The sequence below is a fragment of the Eutrema salsugineum genome, unplaced genomic scaffold (genome assembly GCF_000478725.1).
Source record: "Eutrema salsugineum unplaced genomic scaffold, Eutsalg1_0 scaffold_10, whole genome shotgun sequence".
NCBI classification, from domain to species: domain Eukaryota; kingdom Viridiplantae; phylum Streptophyta; class Magnoliopsida; order Brassicales; family Brassicaceae; genus Eutrema; species Eutrema salsugineum.
The window spans coordinates 3,177,980-3,198,837 of record NW_006256908.1 but is presented as its reverse complement, the minus strand read 5'-3'; the positions used below and the strand labels follow the sequence as shown (position 1 = coordinate 3,198,837).

General features: G+C 34.2%; 2 protein-coding genes across 2 annotated transcripts; both read right to left on the bottom strand.

Annotated features, from left to right (window-relative positions):
• Nucleotides 1-1,811: 1,811 nt before the first annotated feature.
• On the bottom strand, nt 1,812-7,561 carry LOC18027451 (tirucalladienol synthase). The gene is given in 15 exon segments (XM_024148112.1): nt 1,812-1,925; nt 2,016-2,549; nt 2,907-2,963; nt 3,661-3,759; nt 3,849-4,091; nt 4,419-4,532; nt 4,620-4,811; nt 4,914-5,080; nt 5,202-5,286; nt 5,396-5,504; nt 5,506-5,525; nt 5,822-5,891; nt 6,938-6,957; nt 7,037-7,222; nt 7,358-7,561. Coding segments are annotated over 15 exon segments (2,214 nt in total).
• Nucleotides 7,562-16,031: 8,470 nt separating this feature from the next.
• Nucleotides 16,032-16,844, bottom strand: LOC112081507 (glutathione S-transferase T2-like). The gene is made up of 2 exons (XM_024148266.1): nt 16,781-16,844; nt 16,032-16,513 (listed from the first exon to the last, which is right to left on the bottom strand). The coding sequence occupies exons 1-2, from the start codon at nt 16,842-16,844 to the stop codon at nt 16,032-16,034; spliced, it is 546 nt and encodes a 181-aa protein (XP_024004034.1).
• Nucleotides 16,845-20,858: the final 4,014 nt, after the last annotated feature.

Below are 20,858 nucleotides of genomic sequence, written 5' to 3'. Positions count from 1 at the left end.
GAGAGAACATAATTCAATAAGTTAAAAAAAAAGAAGAAGAGAAACATATGGAAGAACCGATTAGAATGACAAACACTTGCAAAAAAATGGAGATAATTTTCTGGTGAGGGAGAGATAAAAGAATTACAGAAAAAGAAACTTCTGTAATTATAATGTTTTAGTAAATGGAACAATATATTCATTATAGTTATTAGATCTTTTAATTGTTGGTCAAATGTCTAACATTGTTGTTATATTTGTGTTTAGTATTTTATTTGTAATAAAGTTAAAAGTTTAAAGATGTGATCACCCAATTATATCTTGTGTTAAATCTTCTAACACTATATCTTTTACTGAATTCAAAACACATCAACTATTCTATTTTGGGGTTTTGGGATATTGGATCGGTGCTCTCTTTGCTTTTGTTTTTTTTTTTAGTTTGATGAGTTACAAATTTTCTTGTGTTTCACGTTCGATAGTATTATGTAAATTACTCACAGTATTAATATTTTTGTCTGTTTAAGTTAAACAGTTCAAAATTATGAAAAATTAAAGTATGTGATCATCACTTTCAGAACGACTTTTATTTTTAACACATTTTTACCCGCACATGGTGCGGACTACCACCTAGTATAAAAATAAGATTCAAACTCATGATTTCTACATCAAATCACAACTGTTATTGGTACAACAATATTTTTATTCTCGTTAGTATTACCAATAACATTTTGTAATTTGGTTTTTTTTTTCTACTTTTGTTATGTTTTGGATTCTGTTAATACTTCTCATATGAGAACTTTTTTTTCATAAATGTTATTATATGAGAGAATAAAAATGTAATACTGTAGTTAAAAAAAATATGAAGATGACTGCTATAAGAAGAAAAATATGAAGATGGCTGCTGTTAAAAATATTATGTAAATGAGTATGTATAAAACAGAGATTTTTCTGTTGGACCAAAAGACAAAAAACAGAGATTTAGTGGCGATTCACTTGTAATTTATTTTTTCCAATGGTCGATAATAGTTTTCAAAATTTAATGCTGAAGAGACTAATAAGAATTTCTATATTTTTAACTAATTTTTTAGTTTAATTGTGATATCTGAAATTTAACGTTTTAGCAACAAATTCAAATTTTTGTCTATTAAATACATTTTTTATTTTCATGGTTAGTTTTAACTATACCAAGATGTGTGTGACTTGTGGCTAAAATTGACAATATACATAATTATGATCTGTATAATAAAAATTTTAAATTAAAATTTGCGTTTAATTTTTTTTAAAATATGCAGTTTTCCTTCAAAAATTTTGTGGGAAAAAGATCTTTTCAAAATTTTCGATGAATTCTTTTCTACTAGAAATTCTTTAATAATATTTTTGATGAATATTTTTCGATTCCTTGTTGGAATAAGTCTCTATTGAAAATTTGTAGAAAATTTTATAAGATATCCGATGGATGATAAAGTTATATTATCCAAAAATAAAACATATGTTCATAAGTAGATAAATCTAAAATTGACCTAAAGCTTAATCTCTCTAAATAAATGAGAGGTTCTAAAAACAGATTTCAAAACTTATATAAATTTAAAGTGAATCTAATTGATAAATAAATATTTTTTTTTTTAAAAAAGAGAGGTGATTGTGAGGTTCGGAAACGGTTTTGTTCTTATGTTGTAAGCGGTATTGTTTCTATGTTTTTTTATGTTTTAATAAAATTCATTAGACGAGAAGAAAAGAGATCCCAATATTAATAGAGTATAATTATTTTTCAGAAAAAAGAATGGAAAAAACATGGTGTAACACTGATGAGTTTCTGATGTAGAGTCATATCATCAGACGAGCAGGCGCAGAGCCTGCGTGTAATATGTGAGTGCCCAAAGAGTAAACATGTTCCTATAGGTTGGATAATGAAGCAGCACATTCATTTTGTAGGCTCCTCTTACTTCCTGCAAAATTTATATAAATAAATAATAACAAAAGTTACATATAGAACATTTAAAGTATTTAATAAGACTATAGTTTAATAAGAATCACACCTGTTGTGGGAAATCGCCGTTATCCATCTGCGAATTGATCAACACTTTTGCCGCGCGATGAACGGGTAAAGGGTCTCTCTCCATCTGACCACCCATGATCAGAACCATCAGTGCTTGTCCTGTATTCACCACATTGGTCGTGTTTCCACTCAAAGGAGTATATTTTTTGTTGGGGCAAGAAAGATAACTCTCTCCCCAACCACCTTCGATGTTTTGGTTCTCGAGAAGGAAACAAACTGCTTTACGAACCCCCTCACAGTTATTGTAAGTCTTTCCCGCAGCCACTAGACCTCGTACTGCGAAGAAGGTTCCATATATGAAACACACACCCCAGTTCCCATACCATGAACCATCTGGCATTTGCAAGTCCTCTATGTATTTCACTCCCTTTGTTATAAACCTTTTGACCTCTTTTGTTCTGTGCCCTGGAAACTGTTTCATGAATCGAGCCAACACTACTATCGCCGAACCTGTGCATTCTAGATACTCATGCTCTACGATTGTGTCTTCAATAAACTCTATTGGACTAAGCCACTGCAATATATTTTGAGATATATATTTTTTTATATATATTCTGCTTTATCATTATGCAAACCAAGTGTAAACATGAAAATAAATAATTATGTATACATGATTTATTATGTTTTAGAACTTTCACATTTTTCTTTGTTTTGTAGGAGAATTTTCCCCAAAAATATATGAATAGACTAAGTTCTATATTTGCTTGCAGTGTTTTATAAATGAGAGTCTTTGGAAAACGTAATCTAAACGCAACATTTGATTGCTACAATGTTATAAATAAACTTTATTACAAAAAAAAACTAATAACATGCGGTTTAATGGTTGCTTAAATCATTACTTAGACACTAGAATTGAAGGAAAAAAAAATACCTCTAGCCATTTTTTCCCTCGTGCTGCCTCCCATATTGCTATACCGCCATTATCGCTCTGTTATTAGGACAAGATAATTATTGGGATAAGTGTCGCACATGATAACATGTGGCATTTTATATTAACTTAATACCCTTTCTGTTTCATTTTTAAAATATGGTTTTATGAATTTAATGTAAATTTTAATAATATAATATCTAGCTAACAAAAACAATATATAATAGATATCCTAGAGCCAATATATTTGTGGAGGGAAAATTGCAAAAAAATTTCAAAATAATATTCATTAACACTTTAAATTTTCAATATATATTACTTGCATAATAATTTTTCAAACTAAAATAAAAATATAAAAAATCTAGAATTTTCAGTATGCACTGTCAAAATACTTAATGGAAATGTTTATTTTTTTGTTAAAAATAAAGGAATATATTTGAACATCTTATTGGTGATTGGCAGATGATTATGAGAAAAGAAAGGTAGGATGAAGACGATAATTTGTTTCTTCTAATTTTTCTTAATGAATAAACTTTTCTTCTTTTTCTTTTTGATTAATTGTAAAAAAAACTTGTAAAATTTCTTTTTAACTAAAGAAGAATTTTTTTCTTTTTTTCAGTTTCTAGATTTATTAATTGTAATAACAATTATAAAATTAATTTTATTTGTTAATTAAAAAAATCCATTAACTTCTTTTCCTTTTTGTAAGTCCATTAACTTCTTTTTAGTACTCTAAAAGAGTAATAATCAAAATTACCTGCAAATAGAGCAGCATATTGACGGCATCATAAAGCCTCTCCACCTCCATTTTCTCACCAATAAACTCAGACGGCATGTCCTGAAAGATTAGGCAGCACTGGCCACAAACGCGGAATAGAACTAAGATGAACACAATTCGTTATTTAAACTTGTTAGTAATAATTAAGATGAACCACACGTGCGCACCTCTGAACTCTCAGCAATACAATCTGAAACTGGCCAACCTTGATCTTTGTCTGAAAGACTCCAGCCTCCTTTTGATATGTCTCTGAACATTTTGGTATATACACCAGGAGGATTTTCTGTAAGCTGAGATTTCCTTAAGTAAGAGTATCCTTTTATGAGCGTTGATCTAATCTCGTCGTCAAAAGTAGCAGCTAACATTACTTGTAGCAAGAAGGCTGTATCCCATATTTGGCTACCAAAAGTCTGCAAAAATGTATATTTCAAACAAATGGCTAAGAGTTTATATATTCTCTCTCTGTTTTCTTATAAATTGTTTTAGCTAAAAGTGAAGAGATTAAGAAATTTGTTTTTTTCTTTCAAAAAGTATCATTTAATATATATATTAAAAACAATAAATCAAAAGTGAATAGATTTCCATAAAAAATGGTGCAGCATATAATTGGTCACATTGTATCCAATAAATATAAATATTACGTAGAAATGTGAGAACAGTTTATATTTTGAAACACAAAAAACCTCTAAAACAAAATATATATTTTGAAATAGAGGAAGTATATGATAAAAGCTAACCTGGATTTTCAGGCCGTCCTCTGCAATCCATATGAATCCAGGGACTCGAGCGAGATGTTTTTTAAAATAATCACTCTCTGGATCATCAACCCAACAAGCTAGCATATGAAACACCTGTATTTCTATATTTATTAATTTTTCTTAAAAAACAAAACGGCATATCACTTTTTTGTTTTCTTTTTTCAATGTAAAATTGTTTACCTTTGGCACAGCTCCACCAGTAATGAATTGGGTTGCTTCCCCATGGTAGTGAATGAGTTCCATTGCTGTTCGGATAGCTTTTTCTCTTATGAGCTTCTTGAAAGGCCATCGATTTAAGATGTTCTCCGAAAACATATGAACACTTTTCCAAAACTAATCTTGTACAAACGTTTGTGGATAGTATAAATCTTCCTGCATCATGTCCTCACATTTATTATGTACCAATTAACTTTGGCATACTTATAAGCATGTAAAAGTTATTTTAAACATCACTGCATATAAATATAGAACTACCTTTGCGCATTGATTGCGAGCTTGACTCCAAACAATATCCGCATAAGGCTGAGGATAAAGCTCTTCACGAAGCTGTAGAATGAGAGGTGTTGATGTAGCAACAAATTTTTTACCATACAAATAGGACAATGCCAAAAAAGTATCCCGTAAATAAATCCAGAGAGTGCCTGCAGTTATATGAAAATACTTGTAAAGCTAATCGAAAATTCAATTTGGAAAAAAAGAAAAAAGAAAAGAAAATTGTAACCAATGCCATCATATATAAAGAGTTAATCTCAAATTCCAAACCTCCACTAATAGGAAACCAAGAAGGTAGCAACCAGAACTCTGGCGGTATCGGTTTGCAGCCAGACCATTCATACACACCAAGAACCTCATTATTTGAAATGAAAAAAAATCAGTTTAGGAAAAATTTATATATATAACCAAATTAAGATGATTGATGAAGCGAGATTAATCTCTAATTGGTATATTTGACGTACCGAAAGCCAAGCCTTTCCAAACAATGGCGTATAAGTAGCACCACCGTGGTCAAGGATCCATTTACGAGCCCTTGCACAAGCACTTTGTTGACCATCATAATCGGGTTCTACTCCACCCACCATCCTCGTTCTTTAATATAAAATTTGGTCAATTTTGGAAAAGAATGGAACAGAACAAAAAAAAAAAGCATAGCCAGAGAATCTCCAGGGTCTGTGAAAATCTGGGGTTTCTTGCCATTTAAGGCGTCTACATGCAGGTATCAATCATGATTTAAATCATAGTGGGAGGACTCTCCTGGTCCACAATTAACAGGGTGAATCCTCAACCACTAGACCACCATGAATTGGTTTTTTTTTTTTAACAAAAAAACATTGAAGTCACTTGCAAAAAACTATGGAGAAGATTAAAGGAGAAAAATACCAAACCTGATGGTTTTACAAGTAACGCATCATCTCTTTCCGGTGCTCATGAGAGAAGATACTATCAAGATGGCCACTACAAGAAAACATGCCGAAAACCTACGGAAAATATCGTCAAAAAAACGTAGGAAAGAGCCCTTTCTTACCAAATTCCTACGAAATTTTGTCATAAGAAATCGGCCGTCGGAAATTGTAAAACGTAAAAAAATGGTAGGAAATTTCCTACGAAAATGTTGGTAGGATAGTTTTCCTACGAAAATTTTAGTAATACTTTCCTACCAAATTACTATCATTTTCTATCGATTAATGTTCCTTCCAATTTCCTACGAAACATCACTTATGAATTTTTTACTAATCTTTTACTACTAATTTCTTACTAATTTCCTACCAATATAATTTTATAAAAATAAAAAATTAAATTAATATCGGAAATTGAATTTAAATTAAAATACAAATTAATTATAAATTTGATTAATGAAATATATACAAAAAACAAAATAAATTCTTTAATTATTATGAGCTTAAAATTTGACTAAATAATTATTAAGTAGAGGGAAAGAAGGTGAAGACTCTTATTTATAGAGCAACTTCTTCACCCAAATTAACTTAGATTGTCGATGTGGGACAAATCAAAAAGCATAAGTTTCCTACGAAATTCCTACGATTTTTTCTACAAACGATATTTCATAGGAAATCCGTAGAAAATTTTAATTTTGGTCTTTTTATAGTGCAGTTTCATCTAAATTCTTAACTTTTCGATATGGGACAAACAAAAAGACATCTTTTCTTACAAAATTCCTACGATTTTTCTACAAATAATATTTCATAGGAAATCCATAGGACAATTTCCTACGAAATTTCCACCAGTGTAACAGTCAATTGGATCTTACAACTTTCCTACCAAATTTTGACCGTATTTTCTATGAATATAAATTCTGTAGGTTATTGGTTGGATATCTCCTACCACTTTTTGACATTTTTTTTCGTAGGAAATTTCTTACATATTTCCTACCACTTTTATTTTTCGTCATAATTGCGTAAGAAATTGGTGAAAAATATTCCTACCAAATACATTCGTAGGAATTTTCGTAAGAATATGGCATGTTTTCTTGTAGTGGGCCAGTGATATACAAGCATATGACCTGATATTAATTTTCACCGAGTCAGTTATTTTTCCTAATCATTTAGTTAATAGAGGACTCAAGTGCATGTGGAGCTCACAAATGGGGCGTTGAAGAACATGCAACCAGCATTTTCAGCAGGCCAATGTCCATCATCAGCCTGCAATGCTGCCATATAAAGTATTCCTCTTCTCAGTGCCGTCCTCGCGTCTTCATACGTTATTTTCTCTGCATCCTCTATTATAACCCGTGGAATCTTCTGCTCGAACTTCTTCTCCCTTAGAAACTATTTTTTTTTTGGTAAAATGTAAAGACCCTTAGAAACTTTTAATTTAAGAAGTTTTTTTTTTAATTTTTTTTACAATTCTTGCCGTATGGACCAATTTTAATGTCAATGTTTTTCTGCGGTGAAATGTTTTACCTGCATACGCCAAAGGAGATCCGCACTAGCCTTGTAGTTTGACCTATTTTCTGAGAAATTCTTGCGAGCCTCCTCGACCTCGGCGAGTTCTTCTGGAGAGCCTGCGTTTACATCGAACTCCCATATCTGTCTTCCGAGGAATTTGTTGGTGGTGCACAAGTAAGGATTATCTCCTGCCTTATCTCCGATCCTCAGCCTCCACATCTTGTATCAATTCTCCTAGGCTGACTCTACTATAAGAAAGAACATGTATGTATATGTAATCTCGCATTATTTACTATTAAAAACTTTTCGTTTAAAAATCAAAAATACTTTTCGTTTATTACATATAATTTTCTGTTAGATAATATATAAAATCATTTGACCGGTTTGACTACTACATTTGAGGTGACTAGTGAGTGTAGTACCTTAACGGTCAAATGATCAAATAGCGGAAATACTTTAGTGGATAGATCTTAACCCATGCCCACGCAATGCACGTGATGCGTGAGAATATAAATTTTGAGTATTATAATTCTAGGATAAAATACATATTTATTAGGTGTTGGTCCATGTATTTTTGGTGATGAAATAGCAACTTCAGTGTATCCTCTATATTATTATAGGGATTGGTTGTAGAGTTTGTTAGGTTTAGCCGGTACACAAAATCTTACCAAATATTAGCGAGATCACGAATCATTTATTCGTTTTAGTTCTTTAATTACAAAAATCTTACCAAGTATTAGTGATCTCGCTAATATTCGATTTAGTTCTCTTTATTCGTTTTATTCAGTCTTTCCAATATTATGTAATAATTAAAAAAGAAATTATAATTGATAATTGCATGGATTTATAATTAGTCAATTTCATTATTAAAGGTAGTATAATGAAAAAAAAATTGCATGGATTAAACAAGATGCTACTTGCAAAAATTGCATTTGACCAAATTTTGAATTTTTAAGGGCATTTTGTAAGATTTCACTTAAAAGTTAAGGTCAAACACCAAAATAACTCATTTTTTCCTTTTTCCACAATTTATTACTTTTTATCTACATTATCTTTCACACACATATATATTAACGAAAAATACTATTATTCATTATATATATACATATATATATATATATATTTTTTTTTAAAATATAATACAAAGACCAAACAAACCTACGAGAATGTCATATTCTTCCATATCTCCAACCACTATTATCAACTACTTTGAAGCTTCAAATGCTTCTCAACCTATTTTAAAGCTGTAATAATTAAATAACAGACCTCATAACTTCATAATCTTCCATATTCTCTCCAATTTCATCTCCAAAACTTCTGGATTGATCTACAATATCATGGATGATGCATTTTTGGTGATTCTTATATAACCATGACTTGGGTTGTTTCTTTTCGGTCAAATTCAGGGTTTTGAGTGTTTGAGATACCTAAAAACGAGCTCAAAACCGATATAGGTAATGATACACTTCATTTTCGATAATTTCTATATTTGTATCGCAAAAATAGACTTCACCTGAAGTTTACTAGTCAACGCGAAGTTAGTTTTGCAATATCCTTTGAAAACAAAAAACAAAACCAGTAGACTTCTTTTGATGCAGAAGAAGTCTCCAAAAAATAGAGGTTATTTTGGTAGTTGACCAAATTTTGACTTTTAAAAAGTAGCTATCGAGTGAAGTCTTCTTTGAAGTTATTTTTTTATTTGACAAAATTATTGAGGTTACTTTTGCATTTGATAAAAAATTTAAATTAAAATTTTTTTTTTAAGAGTAGACTTGAGGTTAAGTCTACTTTTTCAAAAAATGAAGTACTTCAGGTGAAGTCTACTCTGAAAATTTTCAGTCAAACATAAAAGTAATAATTTTTAGTAGATTTTAGCTGCAGTCTACTCTGAAAAATCAAATGCAAAACTGACCTCTTTTTCCAATAGACTTCAGTAGAACTCTGTAGAGTTCAATCGCAGACTGCAGATGAAGTATACTCGTAAAAGTATATTTCACCTGAAGTCTATTCCAAAAGTCAAAAAATTCGGGTCAAATGTACAACATACCTTTTTCTCTTGAAGTATACTGGTGAAGTCTATTATAATAAAGTTAATATTTTGGTCAAATGCAAAAATAACCTATTTTTAAGTAGGTTTCTTTCGCAGATTTCTAATAGAAAAGTATACTTCACCTCTAGTCTATTGTTGAAGTCTGCATGAGAAGTCTGTGTGCTATCATTATTTTAAAAATACATTTATCGAATATTTATAATGATTTTTTTGTTATTTATAGGTTTTGGCATGTGTGTTAGCAACTGGTTTAACTACTCAATGAGTTTCATTTGTTTTAAGTCGATATTTATTGCGAATCAAATTTTTTGATTTAATAGCTAGTTAGCTTGGGAGAGTAGACTTCAAACGAAGGCTGTGTATGAATTCTGCACACGAAATCTCTTATATAGTTTATTTGTGTTTTTACTACATAGAATGGTTCAAATACCTGTTGTTTACGGAGAACGGGAGATAGAAGAGAAATTATGGCATTTTGTGGTGGATAGTGGCAAAGGAGGAAGATTATTCTTTTTGAGTGATAATTATATCTTTGGGAAACTTACTGAAATGGCACAAGATGATTATAATCTGGACAAGAAGACTGAGTTGGTGGGTTAACTTACTCACTACCGGATTCAATGCAAAACTTTGCATCGAATACAACTCCAACGCATGTCACCAATGACAGATAAGTTCAAAGCTTGATTGAGTTTAGAAGAATGCATGTGGTACGTCTTTTTTTGTCGAGTCGAATGGAGATGGGTAATGAGAAAATCCAGGAAGATTTGGCTGAAGATGTAGGTGAGGAGTCTGGTGAAGATGCTGAATATACTATTGATGACAAGGCAGCCACTTATGATGCGAATGAAGATACTAAAGATCTAGCAGCTTACTCTAACGGTGAAGATTACAATGTCTATGGTAAAATTAAAGATGAAGATGATATCAGTATTGATCATGTGAGAAAGGGTTCTGGTCAAGCAGGAATAATTTCCACGTCATGGTTTGGCAATATCTATTCTGTGCGAGTTTCCCTAGCAAGAAAAAGCTGTTATCAGAGTTCAGATTAACGGCGATAATGTTAAAATTTACTTTCAAAGCACATAAGTCTACAAAGATGCTCCTTGTGGCTAAATGTCGTGTGCAAGGATGTGGGTCAAAGGTTAGAGTGAGTATGAAGAATGAACCAAACACATTTTGGGTGATAAAGTATGTGAAAGTCCATACATGTTTAGTGTCAGACCGAATGGCTCGCCATGGAAAGTCTACTCCGCAGTATATTGGGAGGCTGTTTATAAGCAATTTCGGCATAATTGATGGAATTACACCACAACATATCAAAGATTCAATGAAGCATATTTTTGGCATCAAGATGGATTTTTCTACTTCATACATAGCTTTGATATATGCCTAACAATTGGTGAGGAGAACAGCTGATGATATGCGATTCTCCCAGCCTATTTACATTTACTTCAAAAAGCTAATCCAAGAACTGTAACAGCTCTTCAGCTTGATGATAAGAATAAATTCCAATACCTATTTGTGGTCTTGCAGCATCTATAGCTAGTTTTCAGTATCTCAGAAGAGTTACTGTAGTGGATAGATATCATCTAACTGAGAAGTATGAAGGTGTTATGTTAGTGGCAAACACACATGATGGTAATTTTTCAGATATTTCCTTTGGCATTTGGAATTGTAGACGCTGAAAATGATGCTTCATGAGAATGATTTTTCTCAAAACTGTGTGAATGTGTTTCAGATGGATATCCTTTGATGATAGTTTATGAAAGACATCCTTCTATTAAGAAGGCATGTGAAACTGTTTTCTTTGGGGCATCATGAGGGATATGTTATTATCATCTACAAAATAACATAGTCACAAAGTTTAAGGAGAAAAATTTGTTGTACTTGGTTAAACGTGTTGCATATGCGTACAACAACTACGATTACAACCAGTGCATGGAAGAGTTCTGGCAAATCAAACCTTATCTTGCAGATTATTTGGAGGACGCAGACGTTAAGCTTTGGTCCCAAGTTCATTTATGTGGATACCAATATAATGTAAAGACTAGCAATATCGCAGAGTCTAATTCTGCACTTAAGAAAGCACACGGTTTTCCTATATCATTTCTTTTGGAGTTTAAACCAGAGAAACTCGGTAGGTGGTTTTCAAAATGGAGAGAAGATGCTTTGAGTCTCATAACACATCATACTCTTGGAGTTGAATATTTGTTGGTGATTCATGGTCATTATCGGATTCAATGGAGGTGGAATGCATATATACTTGGAGATTCCATGTAAAAAAGAGGACACCGGAGTTGTGTTGTTGATTTGGAATATCGAATGTGTGTATGTGGTGTGTTTTATATAGAAAAATATACTTTGTTCACATGTTATTGCAGCTGCATTAGAGGTTGGGATACCTGTGGATACACTTGTATGTCCTACTTACTCGAAAGATTATTTGTATGCTGCATACTCGCATAATATCTATCCCAATATAACAGAAGATGTCTCGCTGGCAATCATAGCTCAAAATTGCAAGAAAGGCACCAAACCAAGAAAGATGCACAAGCAATACAGTTTTTCAAAATGTAAGCAACCTGGTCATATTCTACTGTATTATGTAAGTTGAATTCAGTTATTCATTTAATAATTTACAATGCTAAATTTATTTTTTGATTTTCTAAGCTATTGTGCTTTTCACTTAGTCATCGAAGATTGATCATAAGAAGAAGAAGAAGTCTTCGTGAGAAGTCTGCGTTAGAAGAAGAAGTCTTTGTGTGAAGAAGAAGTCTTCGTGAGAAGCATAAGTTAGTAGTCTACGTTAGAAGTCTGCTGTATTACTTGTGAGCGTCTAATTAAAATGATTTATGTATAAAATGGTTATGAAACATATTTAACGATTTTATTTAACGGTGTATGCTGTCCAAACGTTGTATCTGTTCTGAAAACCTACAAATACACCATCACCCCAAAGATCCTTCTCATTCCAGATCTATGAATATGGCCAATCCAATAAGCATCAACTCTCTCCCTTCAGATCTTTTATATGATATCCTTCTGAAACGATTTCTTCTTCGTACGCTGATCTTTGTCGATAATGGATTTCTTCCAAAACTCTAAACGACATTTTTAATGAAGAGGGTTTCTTGAGAGCAGTGAATTTAATATCTATTAAAACACCATAGGTTTGGGATCAATATGGGAAGGTGGGTGTATTCTTTACAAGTTTCTTGGAGTCGGGCAATCCAACCTCGCTATTCCTTAGAAGTGTATCTCTGATTTTGGGAAAACGGTCAATCTGTGCCCAAACTATTCCAAATGGTGCAGATTCATACCTGAGAAATCGAAGTGTCCATTTAGACCACCTCCAACCATGGGATGTAATGAGGGGTTCTAATCAATAATTATAATAGATTTAATCATCTTTTTTTTTTTGTTTTATAACCTATACTACATCCCTTCTAAATTTTATGCACCAATGATAGTCTCCTAATGAGGTTCTAAAATTTTTTTTTTTAAATAATTTTTGAAATACAAATATTTTATGAATACATATAACTTTATTGATTTGAAATTTAAACAGACATTACATAAAACTAAATTAAATCCATAAATGCTCAACTGAATCTTCTTTTAATTGGTCATGCGTATTTCGAGCACGAACTGAATTACGGATGGCCATAATATTAGTGAGATTTGAAGGCATATCGGTAGAATATGTCATATCCACATGTGAAGTTTTGTTTGCTTCTACTTGTGCGAATTCTTCAACATTAAACTGAGTGTACACATCTCGTTCGTCTTCTACGATCATGTTATGAAGTATTATATATGCTCGCATAATCTTTTCCTATTTTCACCTTATCCCACATCAGAGCTGGATTTTTGACTATGGCAAACCGAGCTTGCAAGACTCCAAAAGCATGCTCGACATCTTTACGTGCAGCTTCTTGCCGTTTTGCAAATAAGCATGCTTTGTCACCTTCTGGAAGGTTAATTGATTGGATAAATGTAGCCTATTTTGGATAAATTCCATCGGTGAGATAGTAAGCCAAATGATATTGTCGTCTGTTGACAAAGTAATTCACTTTTGGAGCTTTACCTCGTAATATATCATCAAATACCGGTGAGCAATCAAGAACATTAATATCATTTAAGGTATCTGGAGGTCCAAAAAATGCATGCCATATCCAAAGATCTTGTGAAGCTATAGCCTCTAAAACGATTGTCGGTTTTCCAGATCCTCGTGTGAATTGTCCTGTCCAAGCGGCCTGGCAATTTTTCCACTCCCAATGCATACAATCGATGATTCCTATCATCCCGGGAAATCCGCGATATTCTCCAATATCTAGTAGGCGTTGAAGATCTTCTGGTGTGGGTCTTCTTAGATACTCATCTCCAAACAGATATATGATTCCTTCTACAAAATTTCCAAGCAAAAAATGGTGGTGCTTTCACCAAGCCGGATGTATTCATCAACCGCATCAGTCGCACAACCATATGCCATCATACGAATGACTGCTGTAGATTTTTGTAGTGCAGAGAGACCGGATCTTCCGGTAGCATCTCTTCTTTGTTCATTCTAAAACAACGACAGAACATATAGGGTTGGTATGTTAAATCTTCTCAGAAATAGTAGTTCTATAAACGGATGTGACCTTGTTCCCGATCTCTCTTAATATAAGCTCTTTTTTTCTTGGTGGCTCTTTGACGATTGCCTTGATCAACAAGTAAATTTTCAAATGCATTTTCAAAAGCTTGCTCAAATCTGTTATCCATAATATTCTCAAAATTATTATTGGATGAAAATGCCATTTTTTAGGTGGTTAGTTGTTGTGAGAAAGAAAGATGATGTTGAAGAGAGTTATAAATTAATTTAATTTGAAGGAGAGAAGAGTGATTTGTTTGTGAGCACAATTTGTCCTATATATATTGAGCATAAATGAGTTTACACCTTTCATAATGATGTGGTAGACATTACAAATCGTCGCTTGTAGTACAAATAATGAGAAGGAAAATAAATTTGTGGTGTGAACATATACATACAAAACAATATGTGTGGCTCCCAATGCCGGACCGATGAACTTGGATGCCCGCGTCTAACCTTTTTAAATATGCCCTTTTATATTTTTTTTTCAAAATTAAAATAATAAAAAAATAAAACAAAAATTTCATAAAACAATTAAATTCCATAAACGGTTTGTAAGAAAAGAAAAAGATCCAATAAAACATATAGTTTTATTGCTGAAATATAGATCTTCTTGCATTTTTCCATGTAAAATCGTTCATTAAACTGTCGTAGTCGAGTTTTTCAACCATAGCTGTCTCAATTGATAACAAAGCTAACTCATTTTGTTGTTTTTGGTGACAAAGATAACTAAAGAGGCTCTGCTAGAGCGAGCTGAGGAATGTAACAGACCATAGGTGGACGCGAATTCACTTGGGGGATGTGGGGGGCGAAGCCCCCCACGGTACGGTTTCCTTATTGGGCTAGATTTAGGTTTTCTTTTATCTAGTGGGTTTGGGAGTCGGGTTTTTGGGGCTATAACAAGACTTAGGGTTTGTTATTATTTATTCACACAATTAAAAAAAAACCTAAACAGGTGTTTGACAATAACCTCCATTTTTTTTCAAAAAATCAAGCACTTCAATAGGCTTATGAACATCATCTGGTATTGATACTCGAAGAATTTTCAGTTCCATAAACAGATCATCACCATCTATGTCTGAATGTGTACCATTCTTTAAAGAAGCCTCTAAATTCGCACATGATTTATTTAAACTATCATTGATGGCTGATATTAGTTTTTTTATATCAAACAAAAACCCAAAAATTTGTTTATACTTTTGGAACGGTTCAAACCTGGACTTGAGAAAAACTAGAGTTTGATCCCTAATAATTTTTTTTTTAACATATATGCCCGTTTATAGTGAATGCTGCAAATAATATGTTCTTTTAGAGTGGATGCCCGCAGCGGTCGTCTCCCTCGCCTGCCCTCAAGGTCGGGCCTGGTGGCTCCCAAAACAAAGCCACAAAAACGAACTGTCAAAATACAAGGCCAAAAACGTCGGCCAAAACATGTGGGACCAACAAAACGTCGGCCATAATTATGAGCATCGACCATATTTTCAAAACATCAGCCAAATTCACACCTAAACCAGGCCCAAAAAAACTCTATGCCTCGTCCATATTTTCAAAACATTAATGGTGGCCCATACTAATATTCTATACCAATACTCAAGAACTAAACCTATAGCAATCTAAATCAATACTTGGCCAAAACTAAACCTATATCAATACGCAAAACCATACACAAAACCATGACTATTTAAACCTTTTCTTGGCCCACCTCTAAACCATACACTTAACTCTTTGTAGCCGTTTGTGCAATGCCTCCTTGGTGCCTGCAATAAGAAAAATGGATCATGAACAACAATGAACTAAAAATAGAACCAGAATCATATATGAAACATGAACTTCTGTTACAAATGAAAGACTTGATTAAAACACATAGAAACCATTCAATAAAAGATATACAACTTCTAAATCATACTTAACTGAAATCATACTTAACCCAAAAACTCACTGATACAAAGGGAAAACAAACTTAACCGAAAACTCACTCATACAAACCAAACATGAAAAAACTCTCACATATTTGACAACATTTCATTAATGAGCTTGTTCTTAAGTTCAACTTCTACATCACTAAGAGAATCGGTTTTGGCAAGCAGATTCTCTAGTATCTTTTGCTTGTTAGTCTTATCTTTCAAGGCTAACTCCTTTTCCCTTAGCTCCCAGATGCTTCTAAACTCCACTAAACCCTTACCATCTTCTTCCAAACTAGCAGAATTGGTCTTTGTTGTTTTTTTTGCCTTGGATGCCTTTACACCAGCAGGCCGAGGAACTCCTTCATCCTCTCCATGGCTGAAAGGAGCATCGGTTCCTTCAACACTAACAGCATCGGTTCTTCTTTTTTTTGAACTTCCACTTCCTCCCCACTTTTGATCATGTCGCAGTTCTCTCCAGGCGTGCTCCATGGTGAATTTGTGTTTGTAATCGTTGAAGTACATGTCCAATGCCAGCTTCATTACATCATTTTCATTTTGCCCTGATGTTTTTTGAGCTGAAGCTGCCTCAAACGATCCAACAAACTTAAACACAGACTCATTTATCTTGGCCCATCTCTGTTTACAGTTACTTGGCCCTCTTTTTTCTTAAGCAGACACCTTAGGACTCGCCGCATAGTAGATGGCTATCTTTTTACAAAATGCATCTGCCCTTTGCCCATTACTAATGATTGGATCCTTGCTTGTATTAAGCCAGGCGCTTATGAGCACAAGATCTTCAGTGGGAGTCCATGGCTTCCTGGTCTTACGCTCTTTGACTTATGAATCACTTGGACTTGGAGCATCACTCCATTGTGTTCCAAACACTGGAACTTGTGAATCACCGAGTGCCATGGTTGTTTCCATGGGTTTGAGGCTATGGGTTTGGTTTATTTGTTGGCTAGTTAGCAGGTCCATGAAGCCTGAAGTGTTAGAAAAATGATTTGTAGAATCCATTGGAAGGTTTAGTGAATGTGTTTAGGGTGTGTGTTTGGGTGTGTGTTTTCTGCGAGTAAGAAGCAAATGAAAGGAAAGAGGTTTGGGTGTGTGTTTTTTAAAAGAAACAAAGTGAAGCTTCAATATATAGAAGCTATTCACACTTTGAACTAGCATTGAAGATGGAGTTAGAGTTAAAGTTAGACTTATGGTGTGTGTTTACTTATGCGAATGAGAGTTATGGAAGGTAAAGGAAACTTATGTTCTTATAGTTAGAGTTTGTGAAGATTAAGCAAAAGATTATAGTTAGAGTTTGTAGTTAGCATTCATTGTGAAACAGATGCATTGATTCCACTCTCTAAAACTACTTTGCATTTATCAACCGTGACATAAAGCAACAAGAAACACATCCTAATTCAACAAAGCATTGACTCCACTCTCTAATGCAAACCTAACCACTACAGAGCATTGATTCAAGCAGTAATCCAATCCATGCAAACCATCAATCACCAATGATGTGGTGTGTGTCGAGGGTTGTCAAGTTTTACCCTAAATGAAATCAATAGCCGCAAGTGCACAGCTGATCGATTGTAGTATTTAGGGATCGAATCCACAGGGAAGGAGGATTTTTCCTGCAAAAGTCTTCGAAAGAAATATAAAGTAAGGAAGTCTAGAACCAGATGAGTTTTGTGAGGGTTTTGGTGGTGTGTTTAAAACGTAAAAACGAATCTTAAAGAGAGAATACGGGAATTAAAATGACCTAATAACTAAACTTAACGAAAACGGGTAAAAACGAGAAAAACGGCTAAACATAATTGCTAAGTGAAAATCGATTGGGAGAATGAAAATACTAGACTAAAGCTTGAATGAAAATCGGTGTAAATCTATAAGAAAGAAAGCGCTGGGGTTCAGGGAAGTTTTCTCAGGGGTATGAACGATTCAAAACATTGCTAGAGAGTAAATTTGATAAGATCTTAGCTTAAACTTTTCGAACTGGAGTCACGGAGGTATGAATACGCCACTGTCGTGATCATAGAAAACTATCTCTCTCAATACTGACCAGTAGGTTTCCACTCTGGCCCTGGAAAAGAAGAGATGGATTATGTTTAAGACTCGTCAGCATTCACAAATCGCCCATAGGTAGGTTTCCACTCCTATGTTTGTTTTGCTCTCCCAAACTAGATCTGACACCGGATGAACACTTTTGTGTCACCAAGCATCTGGATCAGATTGTAGTTCATGATGCTACTCTCATGCAGTAAAAAAAAATTCAGAAGAAAAAATTATAAGATTCGGCTCAATAGCTCATGGAATCCTCACCGAACATATATATCCCCATCGAAAATCCCTTAGACCCAACAATAAAACTACTCAGACATGATAAACGAAATCAAAAACATAGTATTATAAAGTAGAACAGAAACCGAAATTGAAAAAGAAAGAACAAAGGTTCAAGAGATAGATTTTACTCTCCCTAAAACCTAAAAACAAAGGTTAAAGTAAAATTTTTGTAAAGTATTTCGTCTCTCCTCTTCTCTCCCTAAAAATGACCTAAATGATATGTATTTATAGTCTCCAATACTCTCTGGTGTCTAGGGTTCTGGAATTGAGGCTGACAAAATGATACAGGCTTCAGAAATGGGCCTTCGAACTCGGATTTAGCTGGCCGGGGTCGGGAAGTGCGTGACCGCGGGGAATGGGTGGCTGGCCGCGGTCGGGATGGTGGTGACCACAGAGAATGGCCTGTTGGCCGCGGGTGGAAACGCTTGCCGGCTGGTTTACGGGACATCTTGCTCCTCGCGTATCTTTTGATTGAACTGTTGGATTGCCAAGCTGTAAAGTGTGCTGGAAAGCTGATACTTCCATCTTTGAGATCTCCAAATTTGAGCTGGATCAGACAGTGAGAATGCCTTTAATCTGGGGTGAACTTCTGACGGTTTGACTCTGAGTTGAAATCTGGTATTCTATCCATTTTGTTAAGTTTTTCCCTAAGTTTCTTGAAAAGAGTCTTGGAACTACAAATACTAGAAAAACGTTATAAAAGTACTTAAAAGCAATTAAAAACATAGAAAAAGTATTTCAAAACGACACATAAAAGTGGTCAAAATACGGTGTTATCAACTCCCCTAGACTTAAACCTTTGTTTGTCCTCAAACAAAGCAAAAGTCTAAACCGGTTAAGTGAAAACAAAAAAATAGAGAATGCACAAATCTCAGAGACATGAACTCCTAAACTAGGACCAAAGATCGTGCATCAATCCACGACTTAGTCTAGAAAATTTTCACCAATACACAAAAGATACTAGTCCACTTTTTCCGTCATGCAAAACTTAAACAATCTAAATCTTGATTCCAGTCAACTAGCTCTCTACATTCATTAAGTTCAATAGTGAGTTCTCATTAAAGACATCATCCAGGGTAGACAGCGTTTGGCATTAAAGGGCTGTTTAAGTGGTGGAGTTAAAGTGTTTCGGGTTACCTGATGAATCTGGAGGATGCAAGATAATATGCAAAACCGCAAGAGAGATAAGGACCTGTTGATGACCGCAATTTTCAGTCACTTCTTCTTGCCAAATGTTGTTGCATAATCTTTCCTCCTTTGTTGCAAACAGCTATTCCCCCAAACTTATATTCTTTCCAGGAATCAGAAAATGATCTTCAAAACTCCATAAAATCGAACTCCAGTTGCCTTGGGACTTAAAATTCGACCTCTCTAGACTCTCTAAGGCTTTATTTCCTTTCTTTTCTTATTTTCGGTTTTTTTTTTTTTTAATTTAAACGAAAAGGAAATGCCTTTTAAAGAGAGAGAGAGACTAGAGGACGAGATTGTACCAAAATGTGAGATTTTTCTAAGGCAAACTGAGCTTCCTCTTGTGTTGAATCCTTCCGGGAACTTTTCCGGCAAATCGCAGGTCTCTGTCTTTAGTGACTGAAAACTGCGTCGTTCCTCTTTCCCTCCAACATTTTTACACATATCTGCAAATAAGACAATAGAAAACAAGAGTGCATGTGGTTTGAAAGAGGATTGGTTAAGGTGGGAACTAGCTAAAGATGAACTAGCCATTCAAAGTCAACAGAGAGTGGTAAAAAGGGTAAAGGAGTCCTGAATGTATGATTCGTTTCCCTGGTCTAATGCTTTAATGAGAAAATTAAGTCCAAATAAAACAGAGCTAGTGTATTCCTTCATCTAAATCGAAATCATTTAAATTCCTCTGGGGTACTTCGTTTCAAATGTGCTTAGCTACCGTCTAGTCTAGTCCTAAATCATGAATGAGCATGTCACTAGGAACAGTCTAAAAGCACACAGTCAACTATCATTGATTCATGTTCACCATTCCCTTTAAAACGTATTTTGCTTTGAAAACCAATTTTGAAAAACTTTAAGGAAAATGCAAAAAAAGTGTAGATAATGCAAGACTCATGAAAGAAAAGTGGTTAGAAAGGGATGAAATCCTCCCCCAGACTTAAATCACACTGTCCTCAGTGTGAAACAAGTCGAGATTGGATGAGAAAAATGCATAGATAATCGAATTGGTAAGGCCAAAGAGAACTTACCTGGATTCGAGATGCTGGTGGTGATGGACCGGATTCATTCGTAGAGGTTTGGGAAGGTGATAGGTGGTGATGAAGGTGGTGGGAAGTGATGAATGAGATGGAGGGGGGATTGGTGAGGTGGAATGAGGTGAAGTGGGTGGTTTTGGATCGGGTTTCGTCTCAACGACCATTTTCCGCGGTCATAGGTCACGCGACCGCGGCAACCGATGCTCGGCCGCGGTCAGAAAGACGCAGCCGCAGTCGAACATGTGTTTCCCGCGGTTAGAACACCTGCCACCGCGGGGGCTTATATCGCGGCCTGTTTCCTGCTTCTCCTTGGTTCCTGCTGGGCCGAGCAGTCATGGACCATCCTTCTTTTTGGTCTTTTCGGTTTTTTGAT